The sequence below is a fragment of the Patagioenas fasciata genome, chromosome 1 (assembly GCF_037038585.1).
Source record: "Patagioenas fasciata isolate bPatFas1 chromosome 1, bPatFas1.hap1, whole genome shotgun sequence".
NCBI classification, from domain to species: Eukaryota; Metazoa; Chordata; class Aves; order Columbiformes; family Columbidae; genus Patagioenas; species Patagioenas fasciata.
In genome coordinates this window covers 90,560,721-90,580,143 of record NC_092520.1, presented here as the reverse complement: position 1 = coordinate 90,580,143, position 19,423 = coordinate 90,560,721, and the positions used below count along the sequence as shown (strand labels likewise).

The 19,423-nt window shown below is 39.5% G+C and overlaps 2 protein-coding genes across 5 annotated transcripts in view; one reads left to right on the top strand and one right to left on the bottom strand.

The window, feature by feature from the left end:
- Nucleotides 1-7,998, top strand: part of LTN1 (listerin E3 ubiquitin protein ligase 1) — a 30,448-nt gene extending 22,450 nt beyond the window's left edge. For both annotated transcript variants that reach the window (XM_065862633.2, XM_071810236.1), the window contains 8 exons: nt 63-300; nt 1,162-1,236; nt 2,101-2,287; nt 2,717-2,888; nt 4,466-4,686; nt 5,193-5,387; nt 6,007-6,174; nt 6,940-7,998. In XM_065862633.2, coding sequence (XP_065718705.1) covers nt 63-300; nt 1,162-1,236; nt 2,101-2,287; nt 2,717-2,888; nt 4,466-4,686; nt 5,193-5,387; nt 6,007-6,174; nt 6,940-7,002 — 1,319 coding nt within the window. In that variant the 3' untranslated portion in view covers nt 7,003-7,998. The remainder of the gene's footprint in view (nt 1-62; nt 301-1,161; nt 1,237-2,100; nt 2,288-2,716; nt 2,889-4,465; nt 4,687-5,192; nt 5,388-6,006; nt 6,175-6,939) is intronic.
- Nucleotides 7,999-9,316: 1,318 nt separating this feature from the next.
- On the bottom strand, nt 9,317-17,803 carry HEMK2 (HemK methyltransferase 2, ETF1 glutamine and histone H4 lysine). Of its 3 annotated transcripts, XM_065862637.2 has the most exons (6): nt 17,577-17,799; nt 15,882-15,971; nt 14,858-14,948; nt 13,871-13,954; nt 12,301-12,442; nt 9,317-11,272 (listed from the first exon to the last, which is right to left on the bottom strand). In XM_065862637.2, the coding sequence occupies exons 1-6, from the start codon at nt 17,717-17,719 to the stop codon at nt 11,166-11,168; spliced, it is 657 nt and encodes a 218-aa protein (XP_065718709.1). In that variant the 5' UTR covers nt 17,720-17,799; the 3' UTR covers nt 9,317-11,165. The 3 variants fall into 3 exon arrangements, with proteins under 3 accessions (XP_065718709.1, XP_065718710.1, XP_065718711.1); XM_065862638.2 differs by lacking the exon at nt 13,871-13,954 and having other exon boundaries at nt 17,577-17,803; XM_065862639.2 differs by lacking the exon at nt 15,882-15,971 and having other exon boundaries at nt 17,577-17,801.
- Between the last annotated feature and the right edge of the window lie 1,620 nt (nt 17,804-19,423).

The following is a 19,423-nucleotide window of genomic DNA, read 5'->3' as shown; positions in this document are numbered from 1 at the left end:
GCATGTTTACGATAACACCCATACATTCTGTATCACAACTTGTCTTTCTCCCTTTTAAATAGGAGAAACCAAAAATGCATCTGAAGGCTCCTTTCAGAACTCTGTGTTAACGTCTTTGGGTGAAGCTCTAACGTACATCTCGAAGGACCAGTTGTTAAACCATAAATTGCCAGCAAAGTTTGTTGCAGGCCAGAAAACAAATCTTCCAGATGAACTTCAGACTCTACTAAATACGTTATGTCCAATGTTGCTTTTCCCAGCTAGACCTGTACAGATTTCTGTCTACCATATGTTGTATAAGTAAGAATCAACAAATTTTCCACTTCCCCCACCTCCCCTGCAACTGCCTATTATTATTAAGTGTGCTGTAGAACATCCATTTATAGATGTGTTTAGCAAAATCATGTTCTGTTATGAGAGAAAAATCCTTAAGTGGTTAATTTCTGTTCTGTATTTGAAATGCTAAATTTAATTGTAAAGGTAGAATATATATATACTGCGTTACTGCAGTACATGAAGATACAATTTTATTTTCTGTACCACAGTTACATAGATATCAGTACCATAACTACAAAGCATTTTATATTTAGCCTCTATTTAAATGCTCAGAGAATCCTAAAATGTAAACTGAAATATTTCAGGTTGGATCTGGGTCTGACAGAATCATTAAATAGTATAACTTTTTTATTTTTACTAATTTAGATAAGAAAATGAAGGAACTGACTAAAAATGTGTAGTATTCTTGTGGACTTTTTGAATATCTCTAATACCAAAAGAGAGAATGCAGAATTTGACAAATAGTATGTGCATTTGTCTGCTCAAAATGCAGATAGTGAGGCAGATGGCTTAAGCATAAGTTACCCTTTCACTTATACTGAGGCATAATCTTGCAATAGATTTATTTGGAGATAGAAAAGTTTATTTTATCATGATTTGGGAAGTGGAAAAGGCCTGGAAAAAAACAGAGCGAAGCTACAGTTGTCATTCAGAAACCAAATTTGCAATGGTGACACGTCTTTTAAAGATTCTGTGTTGTTATTAAGGAATAATTACCGTTGTTTTATTGCCTATCATTAATGTTGACATTGAGCAAAGAAGTATGCATTGCATATATTTAAAACAGTTAAAATTGAATCTGATTTCTTTTCCATGTTTCTATAGATTAATGCCTGAATTGCCTAAATTTGATGATGAAGATCTCAAATCTTATGGAGATGAAGAGGAGGAATTGGCATTGTGTGTATTTTTTCCTCACTTTTTTTTTTTTTTAATGGTTGTTTTTCAGTATTTTTAAAATGTGTTACAAGAGTTGAGATTTGCAGCAGATGAGTTAAAATGAGATGTTAAAAGAAAAAAAAATATGTGGCTATGACAATAGGGCCATAAATTTTGAAAATACTCAATATAATTGGCTAAGTCTGCCTCTGTGCTAAAACTGGAAACAATATTTGCAACTGCTTTCTTGGTACAGTTGCTAAAGTGTAACATATATGCTCTACATTGTAAAATCTTTACAGAATTTTACTGGTCTGATCTATTTAGCATGTGTTCAGCTGCACAGGTAACTTCAGTTTCTTTAACCTCCAGAAGTGACCTGAGTGTTTTATAGTTTAAATCTGATAAAGTCAATGTTTTGAAGAGAGCCTGTGGTAAATGATTTAACCTTAGCCCAATGATTAATACCTTTCCTTGCTATGGAGCTGCAAAAGGCTTTTTAATCCAATGCCAAAGCCCAAACCCAACACATTCAGTGATGAGGCGATCCATTGTTCAGTTGCTTCGAAACAAGCAAGCAAACCAGCTGACCATGATGCTGGTTACATCAGCTCATCCACAGACCACTTTCAGATTAAGTGCAGGATTCAGTTTATATTTGTCTTGCAAGAGGTAAAAACACAAACTGTCCATTTCAGGGAAAAAAAAAAAATTACATCTAGTACTAATGTGTGGATCTGAAAGTAACTTTTCCTGTAATAAAACACCCCTTTTATGTTATACATTCCTGACTTTACTCAGGTTTCTGGAAAGCTGTGAATATAAATGCAGTTAATGCTTTGCTCAAGATTTGAGTTTACCATGCCAGATAACATTTTTCCGTAGATCACCTCCAGCAGTTCTTATGTCTGTCCTGGCCACTCAAGAACGCTTGCTAGAAGACATCCTGGAATGCATTCCAGTTGGAGAATCTGCAGTAATTCATCCCCTGAGTGATGAGTTCTGCCTTGTTCTAGGATATCTTCTCACTTGGAAGTTAACCTTAGCTTTCTTCAAAGCAGCTTCTTCTCAGGTATATGTTCAGAGTCTTTTCCTTTTAACTGAATTTCTTAATGTGCTTATTTGGTTTGAATCTTGAAGTTTCATCCAGCCTTTGTATTCTTTTAGTTATGTATCTTCCTACCTCTGATTTTTGTGGAATTAGTGAAATTCTGAAAGCATCAGTAGACTTAGGTTTCTGCACTGCAATAGTCAAGGATGGTAATGTTAGAGTACAAAGAATTAGGATTAATACATGATCTTTTCTGGCATTTTCAAACAAGCTTGTTACATTTTAACACCTTATCATTAAAAATGGTGCAGAGAACTAAATAATTATTCACTTGTTCTGAATCACAGTCTTGCCTTTCCTCCCTACGGAAAGATACTATTTACAGAGTAAGCTATATTTGTTAAGTCTCACCTGTATATTTTTGTTTGTTTTGTTTTTTAACACTATCAGCTGCGAGTTCTCTACTCACAATACTTCAGAAAAACTAAAAGCTTGAATAAGCTGCTTTATCACTTGTTCAGGCTTATGCCTGAAAACCCTGGCTTGTCTGGGCCAACTTCAGAAGTTCCAAATAAGGACACAAAAACTTTCTTTACTGAAGAGCTACATTTAGATGTTAAAGGTTAGTAAAAATTGTATTTGTGCATTTGAGAGAGCTTTGATGTAGCTGAAGTTTAAATATGCTTTTGTGCTTAAAATAGAGATTTAGAAAATCTTTGGCTAACACTCCTCATTTGAAGCTTAACGAAAACTGAGATGTTTATTAGAAAATCAAGGAAAAAAATCCCAGGAAATGCTTAGATTATCCACTTAGGACAGAAGTAATACATGGCTACTATTGGAATCCTGAATGTATGCAGAGATTTCAAAATACTAAATATGTGTGATGTACTCTGGGACTTCTCCATTGCTTCTAGATACTTTTTAAATTGTAAATGGAATTTCTGTTTTTTATTTTTATAAATAAATTAAAAATACCTTAAGATGTATTTTTTTAATGTTTGAGAAATTAAATTGTGTGTTGTTTTTGCCATGCTGTTCAGAAGACTAAGATTTAATCAGTTGTGATAAGAGAACGTTAGTTTTTTTAGCTGAGAAATGTGAAAATGAGAATTAGTTTTGAAAGTTACTTCATTGAAACTGTTATTTTATGTATCTGTATAGATGTAAGCAAAGATACTGAGTTTTCATGTCTTAATTTTTTGCTTGAACATCACTATGTTGTAGCACAATTTATCTAGATGACAGTAAGAAAGAATGACTAACATGACATCCCAAGACAAAGACTTCCCTTATCTCTTTATGCATTTCTATGGAATGCTGCAAACCTCAAATATGTTTGAAACATCGTATTGTTTGTTCACTCTGAAGTGACCTTTTTGTCATTTCTAGAATATGAAATTATTGACTTCTGCTTGCCCATCTGGAGTTCATCTCTAAATTAGAAGATGAATTCCCAGTTATGAAGTGTTAGCCTGAGCAACAAAGAAACCAGACTGATGTAGAAAGGCAGAATCAAGCAGATGCTTACAGTATAGAATGGTAGAATAATTTTGATTGGAAGAGATACTTAAGATCATCGAGTCCAACCATAACCTAACTCTAGCACTAAACCATGTCCCTCAGAACCTCATCCACACGTGTTTTAAGCACCTCCAAGGATGGTGACTCCACCACTTCCCTGGGCAGCCTGTTCCAATGCCTGACAACCCTTTTTGTGAAGAAATTTTTCCTAATATCCAATCTAAACCTCCTGGCTCAACTTGAGGCCATTTCCTCTTGTCCTATCACTTGCTACTTGGGAGAAGAGACCAACACCCTCCATGCTACAGCCTCCTTTCAGGTAGTTGTAGACAGCGATAAGGTCTCCCATCAGCATCCTTTTCTCCAGGCTGAACAGCCCCAGTTCCCTCAGCTGCTCCTCATCAGACTTGTGCTCCAGACCCCTCACCAGCTTCGTCACCCTTCTCTGAACAATTTCCAGCACCTCAGTGTCTTTGTTATGATGAGGGGCCCAAAACTGAACACAGTATTCAAGGTGTGGCCTGACCAGTGCTAAGTACAGTAGCAAATATAGAAGGAGCATGTACGTGAAATTCTGGTTACCACAGTCATGTTGGTAACAAAATTTCTGTGCATGGTGTGGACGAACCAACATATGTGACTGATGTGTTTCAACATCCTTCCTTTACCTCCCAGGGACAGGAGTCCTGTCATCCCAGATTCCACACTTGGCCTGCTCCGTGTACTGTACAACACTGAAAGACTTGCCGGCCATGGTCAGGCTCTGGTGGAACAGCTGCGAGAAACGAGTCTTCAACATTGTAGATAAATTCACAAGCAAATATGTCAGCAATGTGCTTTCAGCACAGGAAATATCTGCTGTTCAGACTAGCACGCAGTTATTTAACAGCATGACGGTTAGTAAGACCTTATGTCCTTTTCTTGATTCACTTCAGTGTTTTTGCAAACGGTTCAAGAAATGTTACTTTTCAGAACTAGATTGTACTACGGTGTTTTATGTGACTTTGGTTTTTTTGTTCTAAACGACTGATGAAAACATCATTTAGCTTGGTATTGATGCATTAAATTGAAGTTTATTAATGCTCTCTTTGGAAAAAAATAGAAAAGAATGAGGTTTACTGTGTTGGAGTAGTTGAGGAGGTCAGTGCAAGGTGCTGCTATCAATATACTTCTTTTTGGTTTATTAAAAAACATATCAATCAATAGATTGAAAAATGGCTGGTAATTTTTTTTTTTTGGTTTGCCAAGATATGAGTGGGTTTTTATTTTCTTTGAGAAAATGTTTCCTGGTCTAAGAAAACTATTTAATGTCTGTGGTAAAGTATTTATGGCTTATATATATAAAGAGACTAGAGATGGTATCTCTCTGTGGAGCTTTTTAATAAGTGCATTTTTTTCATAGGTAAAAGCTCGGTCCGCCACACGGGAAGTGATTGCTACCTATTCAGTTGATGACATATTTATTGAACTAATAATACAGCTTCCATCAAATTACCCACTGGGATCCATAACAGTGGAGAGTGGAAAGAGGGTTGGTGTGGCTGTACAGCAATGGCGTAATTGGATGCTACAGTTAAGCACGTATCTTACACATCAGGTGAGTTTAGAGAAAGCCTGTAGTTTTGAAAATGTAACAGTCCTGATAATAAAGTATACCTAGTAATGTAATATTATTTAGATCTCAAAGGACTTCACAGGATTGGTGACTCTTACCATCTGCTTTTCTCCAGATGCTGAAACAGAGAGGTAGAATTATCTGCCTAACAAGTCCTGCTAAATCCATAGTCAAAGCTGAAAATTTAGATATCTTTTAAGACATGGGCCAGTGTTTGCCCCATATGGCAATACCATCTCAACTATAATTTGAAAAAAAAACCAAAGACCAAAGAAACCCAGTACATTAAATTCTCTAAGATTGGTGGTTGCTGAAATTGCATCATCTGTGGTTAGAACAAAAAAAAAAAACAGTGACTGAAAATTTTTAAATCCTCTTTTAAGTGCTTCTAAGTGCATTCTTTTTGTTGTGATGAATGCTTGCATTTCTATAGAGTATTGTCTGTATTTCCTATGTTGGGTTCATAACTTGCTCATTGCATATATTGTGTATTATCTCAGATTATAGTCTTTGGGTTTGTTTCCTTCATGTGCTTACATATTAACAGTAAGAATATTCTGAAGGAATTCTACGGTATTAACAGCTCTTTTCCCTCTGTTAGAATGGAAGTATTATGGAAGGCTTATCTTTGTGGAAAAACAACGTGGATAAACGTTTTGAGGGCGTTGAAGATTGCATGATCTGTTATTCAGTCATTCATAGTTCCAACTACTCTCTTCCCAAAAAAGCTTGCAGAACATGCAAGAAAAAGTTTCATTCAGCTTGCTTGGTAAGTACCTAGATGTTTTGGTTTTTAATAGGCAAAGTATCCATTTATAGGTTGAACCAGGAATTTCTATTGTAATACCACCAATTCTCCATTACGTCATTGGAGTACCTGGGATTAACTGAACTAATACATTATTTGTATGGATTTTTACTAAGCTGTAAGGGCATGTAATAAGAGAGGGGTTGCTACACTTCACAGATAATAACTCTCTGGTTTGTGTTCACTAAGACATAAACCATTGCATGTACCTAGGGTATAGCAACAAGATGCTGTTGCTAACACCTCAGCTATGGGAATATAAAAGGTTAAATTTAAATTTATGCAGCACACTCTTTAGTAAACTATGCTGATCTGGATAGTTAACATTTAACTAAATCCAAGTCATCATAGGCATTGGTTGTATGGTTACAGAGTATACTGGAACAGGTTGGCATCTGTATGGCCAGACAATAGAGGAAATATTGCTGCTCTAAAACCATTATCTTTTTATTCTAAAATGAGACTAGACAAGAGTTCATTTGTGTCAGGTTTTTTAGAATAAAACTGCAGTATTATGTGTGTGTGTGTAATATGTGTATATACATATGCATATATATACATGCATACATATACAAGTGGAAAGGTGTGTTTTTACCTTTTTTTAAGCATAGTTAATATTTTGATAGTTGTATTCATTGGCAAATAATGTTCGTTACTGGTGATAAACCAGCATTCTTTGATATGCAGCTTGCATCCACGTATTAAACAGTTGTATTTCTCTTTCAGTACAAATGGTTCACATCCAGCAACAAATCCACCTGTCCACTCTGTCGAGAGACATTTTTCTGAAATAAAACGGTCTTTCTTCTTCCTGTGGGCTAAGTAATAAATTAAGAGGAGGCAATAAACTGTATGTTGAAAGAAGCTAACTTGGAATAATGTCAGTTACTTTAAATTCTTGGCTAGTAGGATGACGACACATACTTACCTCTGGACTGTTTTTTGTAAGTTTGAAGATTCTTCTTTGATATAAATAAATATAGAAGAATAATTTATTTTCATTTGTATATTTTTAAGGTATTCAGATATGTTAAAAATTCAGAAATAATGCAGAGTTATGTCAGAAAAGTGGTGTTTAATCCACAGCATAGCTGATGAAAACCTCTTATTTTAGTTATATTCTAACATGGTGTTATGCACTTAACCCAGATCCTGCCTCTTAATGTAACAGGTGAATTTAACATAGGTGGTGCAAAGTCTCAGGTTTTTTTATTATAGTGCATTCATAATAGTTCTTCTTATGGGAAAAAATGTTGTTGCTGTTAGACATTAAGGCATGGAACTAGGGTGATAACCTTCTGTTAAGGCATAAAATTTAAACATAGTATACTTTAACATGTTTATAAGGTGAGCTTTCACCTTTAATAGTCTTGTTTTCCCAAAAAACCTCAGACATCCAGCACCCTAAAAACATGAAAACTTGGAAGCCCAAGTAAGTAGAATGAGTACAATCATTCCTGCATGACAAGCACTACCTATTTAGTGACCATTGGCTTTTAAATTAAGAGAAAGTGTACACACTGATCAATTCTTTTCATTACTTCAGTTAATATTTTAATTGGGTGGCAAATTACCTATCGCTGAATGTACGCTGTCTTTCCACTGCCCCATAATAATGACTCTGAACGTGACAGATGCATCAGAATATAATATTGTCTTAAACAATACATTTTTTCAGGCTTTTTTTTAACAGCAGTAGCATACTAATATATTCCAACTTGGGTGGCATTTGTGGCAAATTTGAGAAGTCAATAAAATGAGAGGAATAAATTACTTTGATCAATCTCTGTAGTCTCTGGATTGCTGTCTGTGTGTGATAAACTCTCAGAAATCAATACTATAAATTCCCAGATGCCAAGTTTATAGTGTACTCAATTGGCTGTACCTCGATAGCTGGCTTTGTTTTATTTGTTTGTTTGTGTGTGTGTGTGTTTGGGTTTTTTTGTTTGTTTGGTTGGTTTTTTTAGATTCTTTTTTTTTTTTTTCAAAGTTGGTCTCTTTCAAGGTGACAGCTCTAGAAATTATTTTAGGTGTTGATAAGTCTGCATTAACTGATAGCACTGGCCTTCCAGAAGAGAAATTTCCTGACATTTTTTGAGAGAAAATGGAAAGAATTTAGAAGTGGTATTGAAAAGGTCTTAACTGAAAACACAGATTAAGGAGCAAGGTGTACTGTTTTCATAATTACCGATACTAAACCTCCAGGAATATCTCTATTGCTGCACTTTGTTTCAGACAAGGCTGGTTGTTCTAAACGATTTTTTTTGCAAGTTCAGTAAATAATTTGAAGACTAGTTGTGGTTAACCAGGTATTACTTGTAAAGAGACATCTTAAAATCTTCCAGCAGGCACTAACTTGCAAACTGTCTACCTGGAACAGAGTTGTGGAGAGCTTGTCTTGGTTCTGCTGGAACAAAGAAGTGTGGGCACTTGCAAAGCAGCAGCAAACATATCTTTTGACACTGGTACTTGCTGACAGAGCAGTGCCCAGGGGTCTGGGGGAGCAGTTATTCCAAAAGGAAGAATCAACAAAGTCCTGAGTCTTGCCTCACTTTGGTCAATGAAACACATTTTTTTAGACTCGGTAGTTTCAAGTACCAGAATTTATTGTATATAGCATAAATGTTGAGTAGCATCCTTAACACTGACTGAGAGTCTTCCTGCTAAATCCTCCTCCTGTGTGTGTTCACATTCATGCTTATGTTTATAAAAACAATTTGACAGAAAAGTTACTGAAAGGGATCTATTAGCTGTGTTTGAGTTGTTGTATTGCAGTGTTGCTCTTCAGTAGTCTTCTAAGCTGGGGAATGGTGACTCTTATGATATGTCAGACTGCACGCTTCCTGTTATCCAGTCCTTTTTACATCTTCTTCAGGATGGTATAAGGAACAACTTTTATGCCAGAGCACTGTAAGTTGACTTTTGACCTGTATCAGTCAAAAGCAGCTGCTCATTCCATTGTGGTAAAAATACCTCAAATGGTCTAGCCAGGTTTGCAGTCACATGTTCGGCGAACAGTTCCTACCCTTCTTATGCGTTATTCTGCATGTCCAAAGCCTCCTGTTTTCAGTCTCCTGGAGAAATTTTTTGGGTGGTCAGATGAAAACATGGAAGAACTTGTAATGTTTGTACAAGCTGGGTAAGTACAGTGCTGTAAGTTTAGTTCTGAAGTCTGAAATGGCATAGTCTTTTCAATGCCTCAGCATCTTAACAAAAAAATCCTTGGACCTGAGTCGCCATAGGAGAACCAGCTAACCATTTATCATAACATCAGGTAAAGTTTCTGTTTACACAAACCGTTAAAGGTCAGTTCTTTGAAAGCAGTTCTCCCAGACAGCACTAGTGGTGCTGCATACATACCCGAATCGTCTCTACCTTTCTGCTACATGTGAGCAAAACATCTTCCTCATAGGACTCTGCCCACTGCATATCTCCTAATGCCGCTGGGGCAATGCTGTAATAGACCCTTCTGTGGGCAGTGGGAGGGGAAGGAAGCTGCAGAGGAAAGATCTTCATCAGGGTGTGGGGGTCAGGAAATCGCTTCCTCTATTGGATAGCACTTTTGAGAGAGGACTTCTGTTCCACTTCTCTACTCACAGTAATTGTTTTCAGCTACCTAGCCTTCTTAATACCGTATGCTTTTTTTTTCCTCCATAATATCATTTCATGGATAAGAACTCTTCATCTAATCCACATCTCTGTGATTCTATAATTTAGTGAAATATAACAAGGGCAAGAGTAGAGTCTTGCATCTGGGCAGGAACAACCCCAGGTTCCAGTATAAGTTGGGGAACAACCTATTAGAGAGCAGCGTAGGGGAAAGGGACCTGGGGGTCCTGGTGGACAGCAGGACGACCATGAGCCAGCACTGTGCCCTTGTGGCCAGGAAGGCCAGTGGCATCCTGGAGTGTATTAGAAACGGGGGTGGTTAGCAGGTCAAGGGAGGTTGTCCTCTCTCTCTACTCTGCCCTGGTGAGACTGCATCTGCAATATTGTGTCCAGTTCTGGGCCTCTCAGTTCAAGAAGGACAGGGAACTGCTGGAGAGAGTCCAGCGCAGGGCAACAAAGATGATTAAGGGAATGGAGCATCTCCTTTATGAGGAAAGGCTGAGGGAGCTGGGTCTCTTGAGCTCGGAGAAGAAGAGACTGAGGGGAAAGTTGAGAAGAAACTTCTCATTGAGGGTAACAGAACACTGGAACAGGCTGCCCAGGGAGGCTGTGGGGTTTCTGTCTCTGGAGGCATTCAAAACCTGCCTGGACACCTTCCTGTGTAACCTCATCTAGGTGTTCCTGCTCCGGCAGGGGGACTGGAGTAGATGATCTTTCGAGCTCCCTTCCAATCCTTAACATTCTGTGATCTCCATCGTAGTACCCTCCTTGTAAAATGGCATAAAAGGGAGCACAATCACTACAGTATTTTGCCCAGAAGACCACAGAGTAAGAGCTTGCCTTTGTCCTTACTACAGAAACAAACTCTGTAATTCTGCATTAGAGAGTAATTGTGCAAAAGTGCCCAATACTACGTCACAATGAGTAACACTGCTTCCAAATATTCATTTAAACTCTGTACAGGTATAGACTATCTCTTGAAACAGATGAATTATATCAAGTACCTCATTTTTAATAAGCCACAATGAAAAAAATATACAAATACCTGTTTATAGAAGAAAAAGTCTTCAGTGCTTAAGTGCAAATGCAACAAGGTGTGGCATTTCACAGTTCCCCCTCAACAGTCCTGTGGATAGTCAGAGGACAACTGCACCTCTGACAGCAGGTAACAGCAGGTTAACACCCAGAATAAAAATAAATACAGAGTCTTGATCAGTTTCACTGCAGTAATCAAGAAGTGAGGATACACCTTAAGAGGGTGAAAATCCTGGATTAACAATTCATTTGACGACTCTGTGTTCAACTTTCTCCATGGCTAGTATCTGGAAGGTTAAGAGCAGTTATCAAGACTTCTTGAATTTGAGGATGGTAAGTATCTCTTGTCCTGCTTGCCTGGAAAGTACCCGTGTGCCTTCTAAGCCACATTTCTTCATTGTGTCCAGAATTTCATCTGTAATTGAAAGTACAATGTTATAACTGAGTTTATACAGAAGTCAGCTACAAAAGGTGGTGCTCATGCATCTGGCAAATATAAGTGGTAAAGCAAAGATTATAAACTGTGTCTTCTTATTCTTTCAGACCGTACTTTTAATGCAAAGCAGTCTTCCAGCAGGGACAAATAAAGTTTACAATTTACTAACTTAAGTTCTGTGTGTAGTTATTATTAATAGCAATTAACCATTCAGTTATAAAGCTGATTTGTAGGAGAAGCTGAAGTTTGTAGTGCCTTCTCCCAAAAGCTGCCTAATCAATCACACGTGAAAAAACAATCTTCTTGAAACTACTTGATAATGTATAGCCATTAAGCATTAGATCAGAAGCAGCAAGTCCCAATCTTTTCTCTATGCATGTCAAAAGCAAAGACATAACACTTCTAACTAAAAGCTTTTTCCCTTTAAGTTTACACCACCATTCACTTTAATGAGAAAGGGTTGGTTTTGCTTCATTACTTAGTTGAGAAGATTTACAGTCACCTTTCAGTCTTGCAGAGCTGCTGGACTCAGGACCTGCAAATTACCGTTTTCCAAATGACTGTAGGGAGTTCTTAGTTTTGGTAAATTTGCTTATATTTTTGGTCTACCTCACCACACACTGGCTGCACAAGGCATGAATTCAGAGAAAAAAATCCAAAAAGCATCAGGTTATGTAAAAGTCCCTCTGCAGATTAGACACCCACACAAACTTGAAAGATGAGAAGCAGAAGAGTCCACAGGGATGCCACAGTTTGTATGAAGCCTGCAGATACGCCCTGGCCAGCTACAGGATTTCTAAGTAATGACCTAGGACACCTACATGAATTTCAGTAAATGCTGTCAATCTTCAACTGGCTGCTGTCACCACATGTTGGATTCAGCTGATGTTATGCATTACTTCTTTACTGAAGTCTAATAACCTAGAAGCACTGCTACAATCAACATTTTGATCAATACCATGTTAAATGTGATCTGGCATATTTAAGGGTCCAAGGAAAATGATCACCTGGATTATTTTCTTTAATTGTGACCAAATAGAATAATCCTCCTGCTGAAAGTAGGTCTGGTACTAATGGAAAAACTCTATCCATTACTTCTCTGCCCTTTTTACCACCAGCCCAGGATGCCTCTATACCGTGGCTTTCTACCTAGGAAGAATGAAAGCAAAGATTGTCTTAACACAGAATAGCAGAGGCGTCAGTGGTACTTATAAGAGAAACATCACCATAACATCTAGTTTTAGGTGTCTGCCATTAGAAATCTGATGACTTTGATTCAGCAGATTAGTTCACGCAGCAAAATTACTTCAAAACTATTTCCCACATGATGAACATCTTCCTTCTGTTTCAAGTTCCATTCTTAAACTAAATTAAAAGAACTATATTTTGTCACATGCTTTGTATATATTTTCTTGTAATGTTTTATGTTTTATGCTCCACTCCCTTAGTCATCTTTGTTGCTCTGCACTGGACTCTCTCCAGCAGTTCCCTGTCCTTCTTGAACTGAGGGGCCCAGAACTGGACACAATATTGCAGATGCAGTCTCACCAGGGCAGAGTAGAAGGGCAGGAGAACCTCCCTTGACCTGCTAACCACCCCCTTCTAATACACCCTAGGATGCCACTGGCCTTCCTGGCCACAAGGGCACAGTGCTGGCTCACGGTCATCCTGCTGTCCACCAGGATCCCCAGGTCACTTTCCCCTACGTTGCTCTCCAACAGGTCATTCCCCAACTTATACTGGAACCTGGGGTTGTTCCTGCCCAGATGCAAGACTCTACACTTGCCCTTGTTATATTTCATTCAATTTTTCCCTGCCCAACTCTCCAGCCTGTCCAGGTCCCGCTGGATGGCAGCACAGCCTTCTGACAAGTCAGCCACTCCTCCCAGCTTAGTGTCATCAGCAAACTTGCTGACAGTGCACTCTATTGCCTCACCCAAGTTGTTGATGAATATATTGAATAGTACTGGTCCCAGCACTGACCATTGAGGCACTCCTCTAAATACAGGCCTCCAACTAGATTCTGCCCCATTGGCCACAACTCTCTGGCTTCTTTCCTTCAGCCAGATCATAGTCCACCTCACTACTCGATCATCTAGACCAAATGTCAAATGCTGTGAAGATGCTGTGGGAGACTGTGTCAAATGCTTTACTGAAATCAAGGTAGACGACATCTACTGCTCTGCCATCATCTCTCCACCTCCTTATGTCCTCATAAAAGGCGATGAGGTTGGTCAAGCACAACTTCCCCTTGGTGAAGCCATGTTGACTGCCCCAGAGGCTATTTATTTTGCAGGAAACAAATGCATTTTCCATTGAAAGTCTCCTATAAGAATACCTTAGCATGCCTAACAGAAGCCTTACATGGTTTATACTTGATGGAGAAACTGGGTATCGAGAAACAGCAGCTAGTAGTCCTTATTCCCCCATAGTCTTTACAGGCTACTCTAGTAAATAATTTTCACTGTAACAGTGTTACAACAGTGCTGGTCCTACAACATCCTTAAAAAAAAACCCTGGCATCTGTCCTCTGACAGAGAAATACCATTTTTATTGTGCATTTAAAACTTTGCCTACCTCTTCAGAAGGTGTTACCACGTATGGTGGATTAAATACCAGTAGATCAACCTTCCCATTTAATCTTGGAGACAGACCTTCGACCTATAGATTAAGGTGATGACCCTTTTATAATTTTTCATTTTTTAGACAGAAAGAATGCAAACATTTTGTAAAAATACAATTACATAGTGCTGGATATTCCAAGCATTTCAGACTGACTCAAGAATACTAAATTTTACATTCTATGTGCAAGAGCAGCATTGAGAAGGACCTGTGCGTAGCAGAACAATTTCAATAATCTTAAGATTGTTTTATATATGGGATGTAGAAGAACAAGAGACACATATGCAGACACAAAGACAGTACTTTATTCTTGTTCAGTTCAGAATTCAGGTTAGATATGAAAGAATTTTGAATTTATCACCGGTTAACATTTGTTACCCAAAATGACCAATTTGTGACAACTGAAGTTTAGTTCTCAAGTATGAGCAGCTGTTCACTCATTTTAGATCACATCTATTGTTGCTGATCTTCATCTTTTATAAACACATATAATCATGGTATTTTAAACAAAGATTGTGCTAAAGATATGAGAAACTTAGCTTTTCTCCCTATCAAATTTTGTAAAAAACAAAAAGTAACAACATACACAGCTCCTAATCAGAAAGAGCTGAGAACCAAGAACTGTAGAGCATTAGACCAAGGGTTATGATAATGTCAGGTCATTGTAGAGTTCCTTGTGCAGCATTTTCCAAACTATCTATAAATAATTTATTTTTAAAACTATTCTGTGTATTTTTAAAGCTTAAATTTGAATTTTAGAGCTTAAGTAGTTCGTTTTTCCCTCTTTTAGAAGCACTTTGACATTTTGTTGTTACCTTTTTTTCATCCATGCTTATTAAGACAATGTTTGTTCTGGACTTCATGGTTAATTTTCAGTATCTCTAATAAGTATTAAAAATTACAAAAACTATAAAGAAGATATCATTGAAACATCTACCTTACCAAGTCAGTAATGACTGGCTGAAGGTGAACGTTGTTAAGCAGAGCTGTCTCCAGTGTACAGTAAGCTGCCATCGGGTTGATATCTGTACATCTACAACCAAAATATTATGAAATATAAATTGCTGCCTACTGTATCTACAAGTTTAACCCTGTGAGCTTCAAACTAATTCATGTTCAATGAAAATATCTTTTCCAGCATTCTTTGCTTTGCAAGTAAATTAAAAAAAAAAAAAAAAAAGCCAGTACAATAAAAACAATGTATCAGCAGCTAAACGACACTATACTGGAAGTTTTAATGACTGTCTCAAAGGTGAAGTACAGGATCTCTTTTTCAATGCTCTGCATAAATAAATATGCATACAAGTCTAATAAAATTCAGTTACTACCAACATTCAGGTAACTCGCATTATGTCATCAGACCTCAGTAAGGCTAGCCAATGGCTAAAATTTAGGCTTCAACCCAGCAAACAAAAGTGTAAGCTTAGCAATTTCTTTAAGAAGTGGGAAAATGGAATTCTAGTTGCACCACTAAATTGTTACAGAACCTGAAGGAAATAGTTTAGGCTCTCTTTGCTATGATTTTCATATCTGTAGAATTGAGTCTACAACTACCCAAAAGGAGATTGTAGCATGGAGGGTGTTTGTTTCTTCTCCCAATTAATAAGTGATAGGACAAGAGGAAATTACCTCAAGTTGCATAAAGCGAGGTTTAGATTGGATATTAGGAAAATATTCTTCATGGAAAGGGTTGTCAGGCATTGGAACAGGCTGCCCAGGGAAGTGGTGGAGTCACCATCCCTGGAGGTGTTTAAAAGACGCGTAGATGAGGTTCTTAGGGACATGGTTTAGTGCTAGAGTTAGGTTATGGTTGGACTTGATGATCCTGAGGGTCTCTTCCAAACGAAATGATTCTATGATTTCTTTGTGGAAAGACTAGCTTTTAAAATGTGGAAAAGTATATATGTGAGAACTATGTATTCTTTATCATCACATGCAAAGTTTAAGGAGGTTCTGCTATACTTACATGTACAGTGCACTGGATCCAATAATGGAAGAAGCTAGAAAAGTTGAAACCACACCAGATCCACAACCTATTTCAAGGCAGATCTCAACTCTAAAGAGAGAAAACTCTGGATCACTTTTATTTGTAACATGTAAGAGCACCTGCAACAGATGCAGAATTAGTCAAGACAGTGTTATGAAACCTGCTGCCCCTCTTCCAAAAATGCTGAAATGCTTGCTGATCATACGACCTTCAAAGCCCACATTACATTGCCTGTTTCATAACAGCTGCCAGGCCTACTTGTGCCCATACACAGTTCCTGGTTATCACAAGCCAGTTTGGAAAACACATGTATTTTCCCCCGTCTAACATTAAAGTTTCCATTAACTACACAATCTCAACAGTACAGGCTACAGTTCTAAAGCATTTATTACACATTTATTGCAGCAGGACTGAACTCCAACAGAAGTTACAGAAGATCACTGTGAAGCCACACCAACGAAAGCAAGTCTTAAACACAGAGTACCTCAGGGGAGTTTCAGCCAGCCCTGGACAAACAGCAGTGGGAGGCAGTTTTAAAATAATCACTCATAAGATATGACTCCTTCGGTGATTTCTACAGCGTGTTTCAAAAAGATGGACCTTATTTGAAATATATTCTGCTTTTCCATGTTTTTGAAACACCAAGTATACCGGTTACAGTTGTGCGGACACATTTCAGCTGTGGAGATGACTGGCACTGGGCAGCAACCTGAGCAGATATACAAATCCTACAGATTCTGCAGCCTTGACATTTTACCGCAAATACGTGCAGCTGCCACCAAAATAACAGAATCAGAGAATGTTAAGGATTGGAAGGGACCTCAAAAAATCACCTAGTCCAATCCCCCTGCTGGAGCAGGAATACTGAGATGAGGTTACACAAGAATGTGTCCAGGCAGGTTTTGAATGTCTCCAGAGAAGGAGACTCCACAACCTCCCTGTGCAGCCTGTTCCAGTGTCTGCCACCCTCACTAAGGAGAAGTTTCTTCTCATATTTAAGTGGAACCTCCTGTGTTCCAGTTTGTACCCATTGCCCCTTGTCCTATCATTGGCTGTCACTGAGAAGAGTCTGGCTCCATCCTCATGACACTCACCCTTTACATATTTATAAACATTAATAAGGTCACCCCTCAGCCTCCTCTTCTCCAAGCTCAAGAGACCCAGCTCCCTCAGCCTTTCCTCATAAAGGAGATGCTCCACTCCCTTAATCATCTTTGTTGCCCTGTGCTGGACTCTCTCCAGCAGTTCCCTGTCCTTCTTGAACTGAGGGGCCCAGAACTGGACACATTATTCCAGATGCGGTCTCACCAGGGGAAGGAGAACATCTCTCGACCTACTAACCACCCCCCTTCACCCCAGGATGCCCCGTTCTACCCCCCGCTCTGCTCACAGCGGGAAGACGTCACCACTTCCTCGCATGGGCTGCGACCCGATGAGCAGCTGTGAGCAATACACCCTGGGGACAAGCGGCTGCGGGGCTCGACGGCCCCTTCCCGGCGTTCGAACACCCCGGGCCCGAGCGACGCGTCTGCGGCTGCTCCCGCTCCCCGCCCCGCACGGGAGCCGCTAGCACCGCCCTCCCTCCGCCGGCGGCACGCGATGGCCCCGCCCCCTCCCCCCCAATTGGCCGCCCCCGAGGACAGCTCCCGCCCCTCTCCTCCCCGACGCGCCTACCGAGCCTCCCGCAGCGGGTCCGCGTCCTGCTCCAAGGCATCCAGCAGCAGGAAGGTGTCCTCGGCTGGCTCGTACACATCGCCGAAGGGCCCTTCCGGCCCCACGTGGTCGTACCGCGGGGTCGGCAGCGCAGAGGCCGCCATCCCGTCCGCGTTCCGTTCCGCTCCTCTCCGCGGCGCGCATGCGCAGGCGGGCCCATCCGGCCTGGCCTGACTCAAGGGCGCTGCGCGGCCGGCGCGCTGACGTCGCGAGAGTCAGGCTGGTGCCTGGGCGGGGCTCCCGTGCCACAGACATCGTCAGTGGGAGGGCGCCGGCTTGGCCCCGCCCCTAGCGCGGGTCTAACGGCCGTTGGCGGCTGTGGGTGGTAGCGGTGGAGTTTTGGCGTGGGTGTAAGTGAAGCTACGGCGTTGACTTTCCGTGAAAACTGCCGTTCTCATGAAACTCCAACGTCAGGTTTCACCATACTGATTCAACTGATCCCCAACACTAAAAATCTTCACTAAGTCACTGTCAGTGTGCATAGGGATCCCCACATCAGGTGACCTGGCCATCCATGAAGACTGATGCGAGAGGAGCTTACTACTTATTACTTTTGCCTTTCGTTCCCAAAATAATTGCTTTAATTACGACGTACCAGGTTTGTGTGGCCAGCAAGTTAGCAGGAAGCCAAACAAAACAGGTGTTGAGGAAGTTTGTACATGGAAATTCTACAGCGAAGCACACAGGAAAAAGAGTTACATTGATATTCAACTTAAATGAAGTTCTTTTTTTCCAGTTATGAAACAATACGTACATATGATTCTTTGCCAGCAACACTCAATAGATCCTTAGCTCCAACCCTATGAGCTCCAGAATTCAAAGAAAAACGAGGCTCTGCAAAACCAAGAACTGAGTGGAAATTTCAGGGTATAGATCAGATTAATAATTTGCTCTACACAACAAAACACAAGTGAGCAAACATTTATTTTAGATGTAGGAGAGAGAAACGTCAGTGTTCAATTATTAATGCACTGAACACTCGCTGAGAGTGAGATGAATGCCTAGGTCAATAAAGGAAAAGGGCGATGCTAATAAACAGGCCTGAATCTTAAAACATTATTTTTGCAATAATTTTGGAGATCATCAGTTTTGGGAAAATATGAAAACAACCAAACAAAAAGAACATGACTAATCCAGTAGATTAAGCTTTATTATCTTAAGTAGATTTAAGGGTTTAGGTGGGTTTTGTTTGCTAGTCTCCATTTTTGGCTCTGGAACAAAGGAAAGATATCCAATTTCCATTTTTCACTTGCAGCTCTATGTAACTTCTGTAAAACAGAGGGTGTCTTCCATTCATGCAGAAGAACTTGATTTTCGAGCAGCTCATAATTCATAAATGCAGCTAACTCATTTTTTACTAGGTTTATTCTGTTTAGTTCCGTATCCACCTTGGGCCAGCTTTGCATAGGAATATAGGAACACACAGAAAGTGCTTTATGGGAGGGTCTCCTTTACCCTCCATTGCAAAGAACTGTGAAATAGATACTTTGTCCTGAAAGTTCATAGTTCATCTATTCCACATACCCTTGAGGAAAAAATAATGTTATCAATATACTCAGTCCTTGCAGTAGCAAGAAATTTGTTCAGGTGAATTTTCTCAGAGGAAGGCCTATGTCTGCACACTGGAGATCCACACACATAAAAATACATATATATTAAAAAACAAAAAAAAGAAGATCAGCAGATGCTGAATCTCTGGGATTCTTATAGCAGGGGACAATTCCATTCTCCCAGCAGAGGTGGTGAGTGCTGTTACTTGGCCCAAGTGCTGGACACCAGCTCACCAGTCAGGTATCAGGAAGATGTAG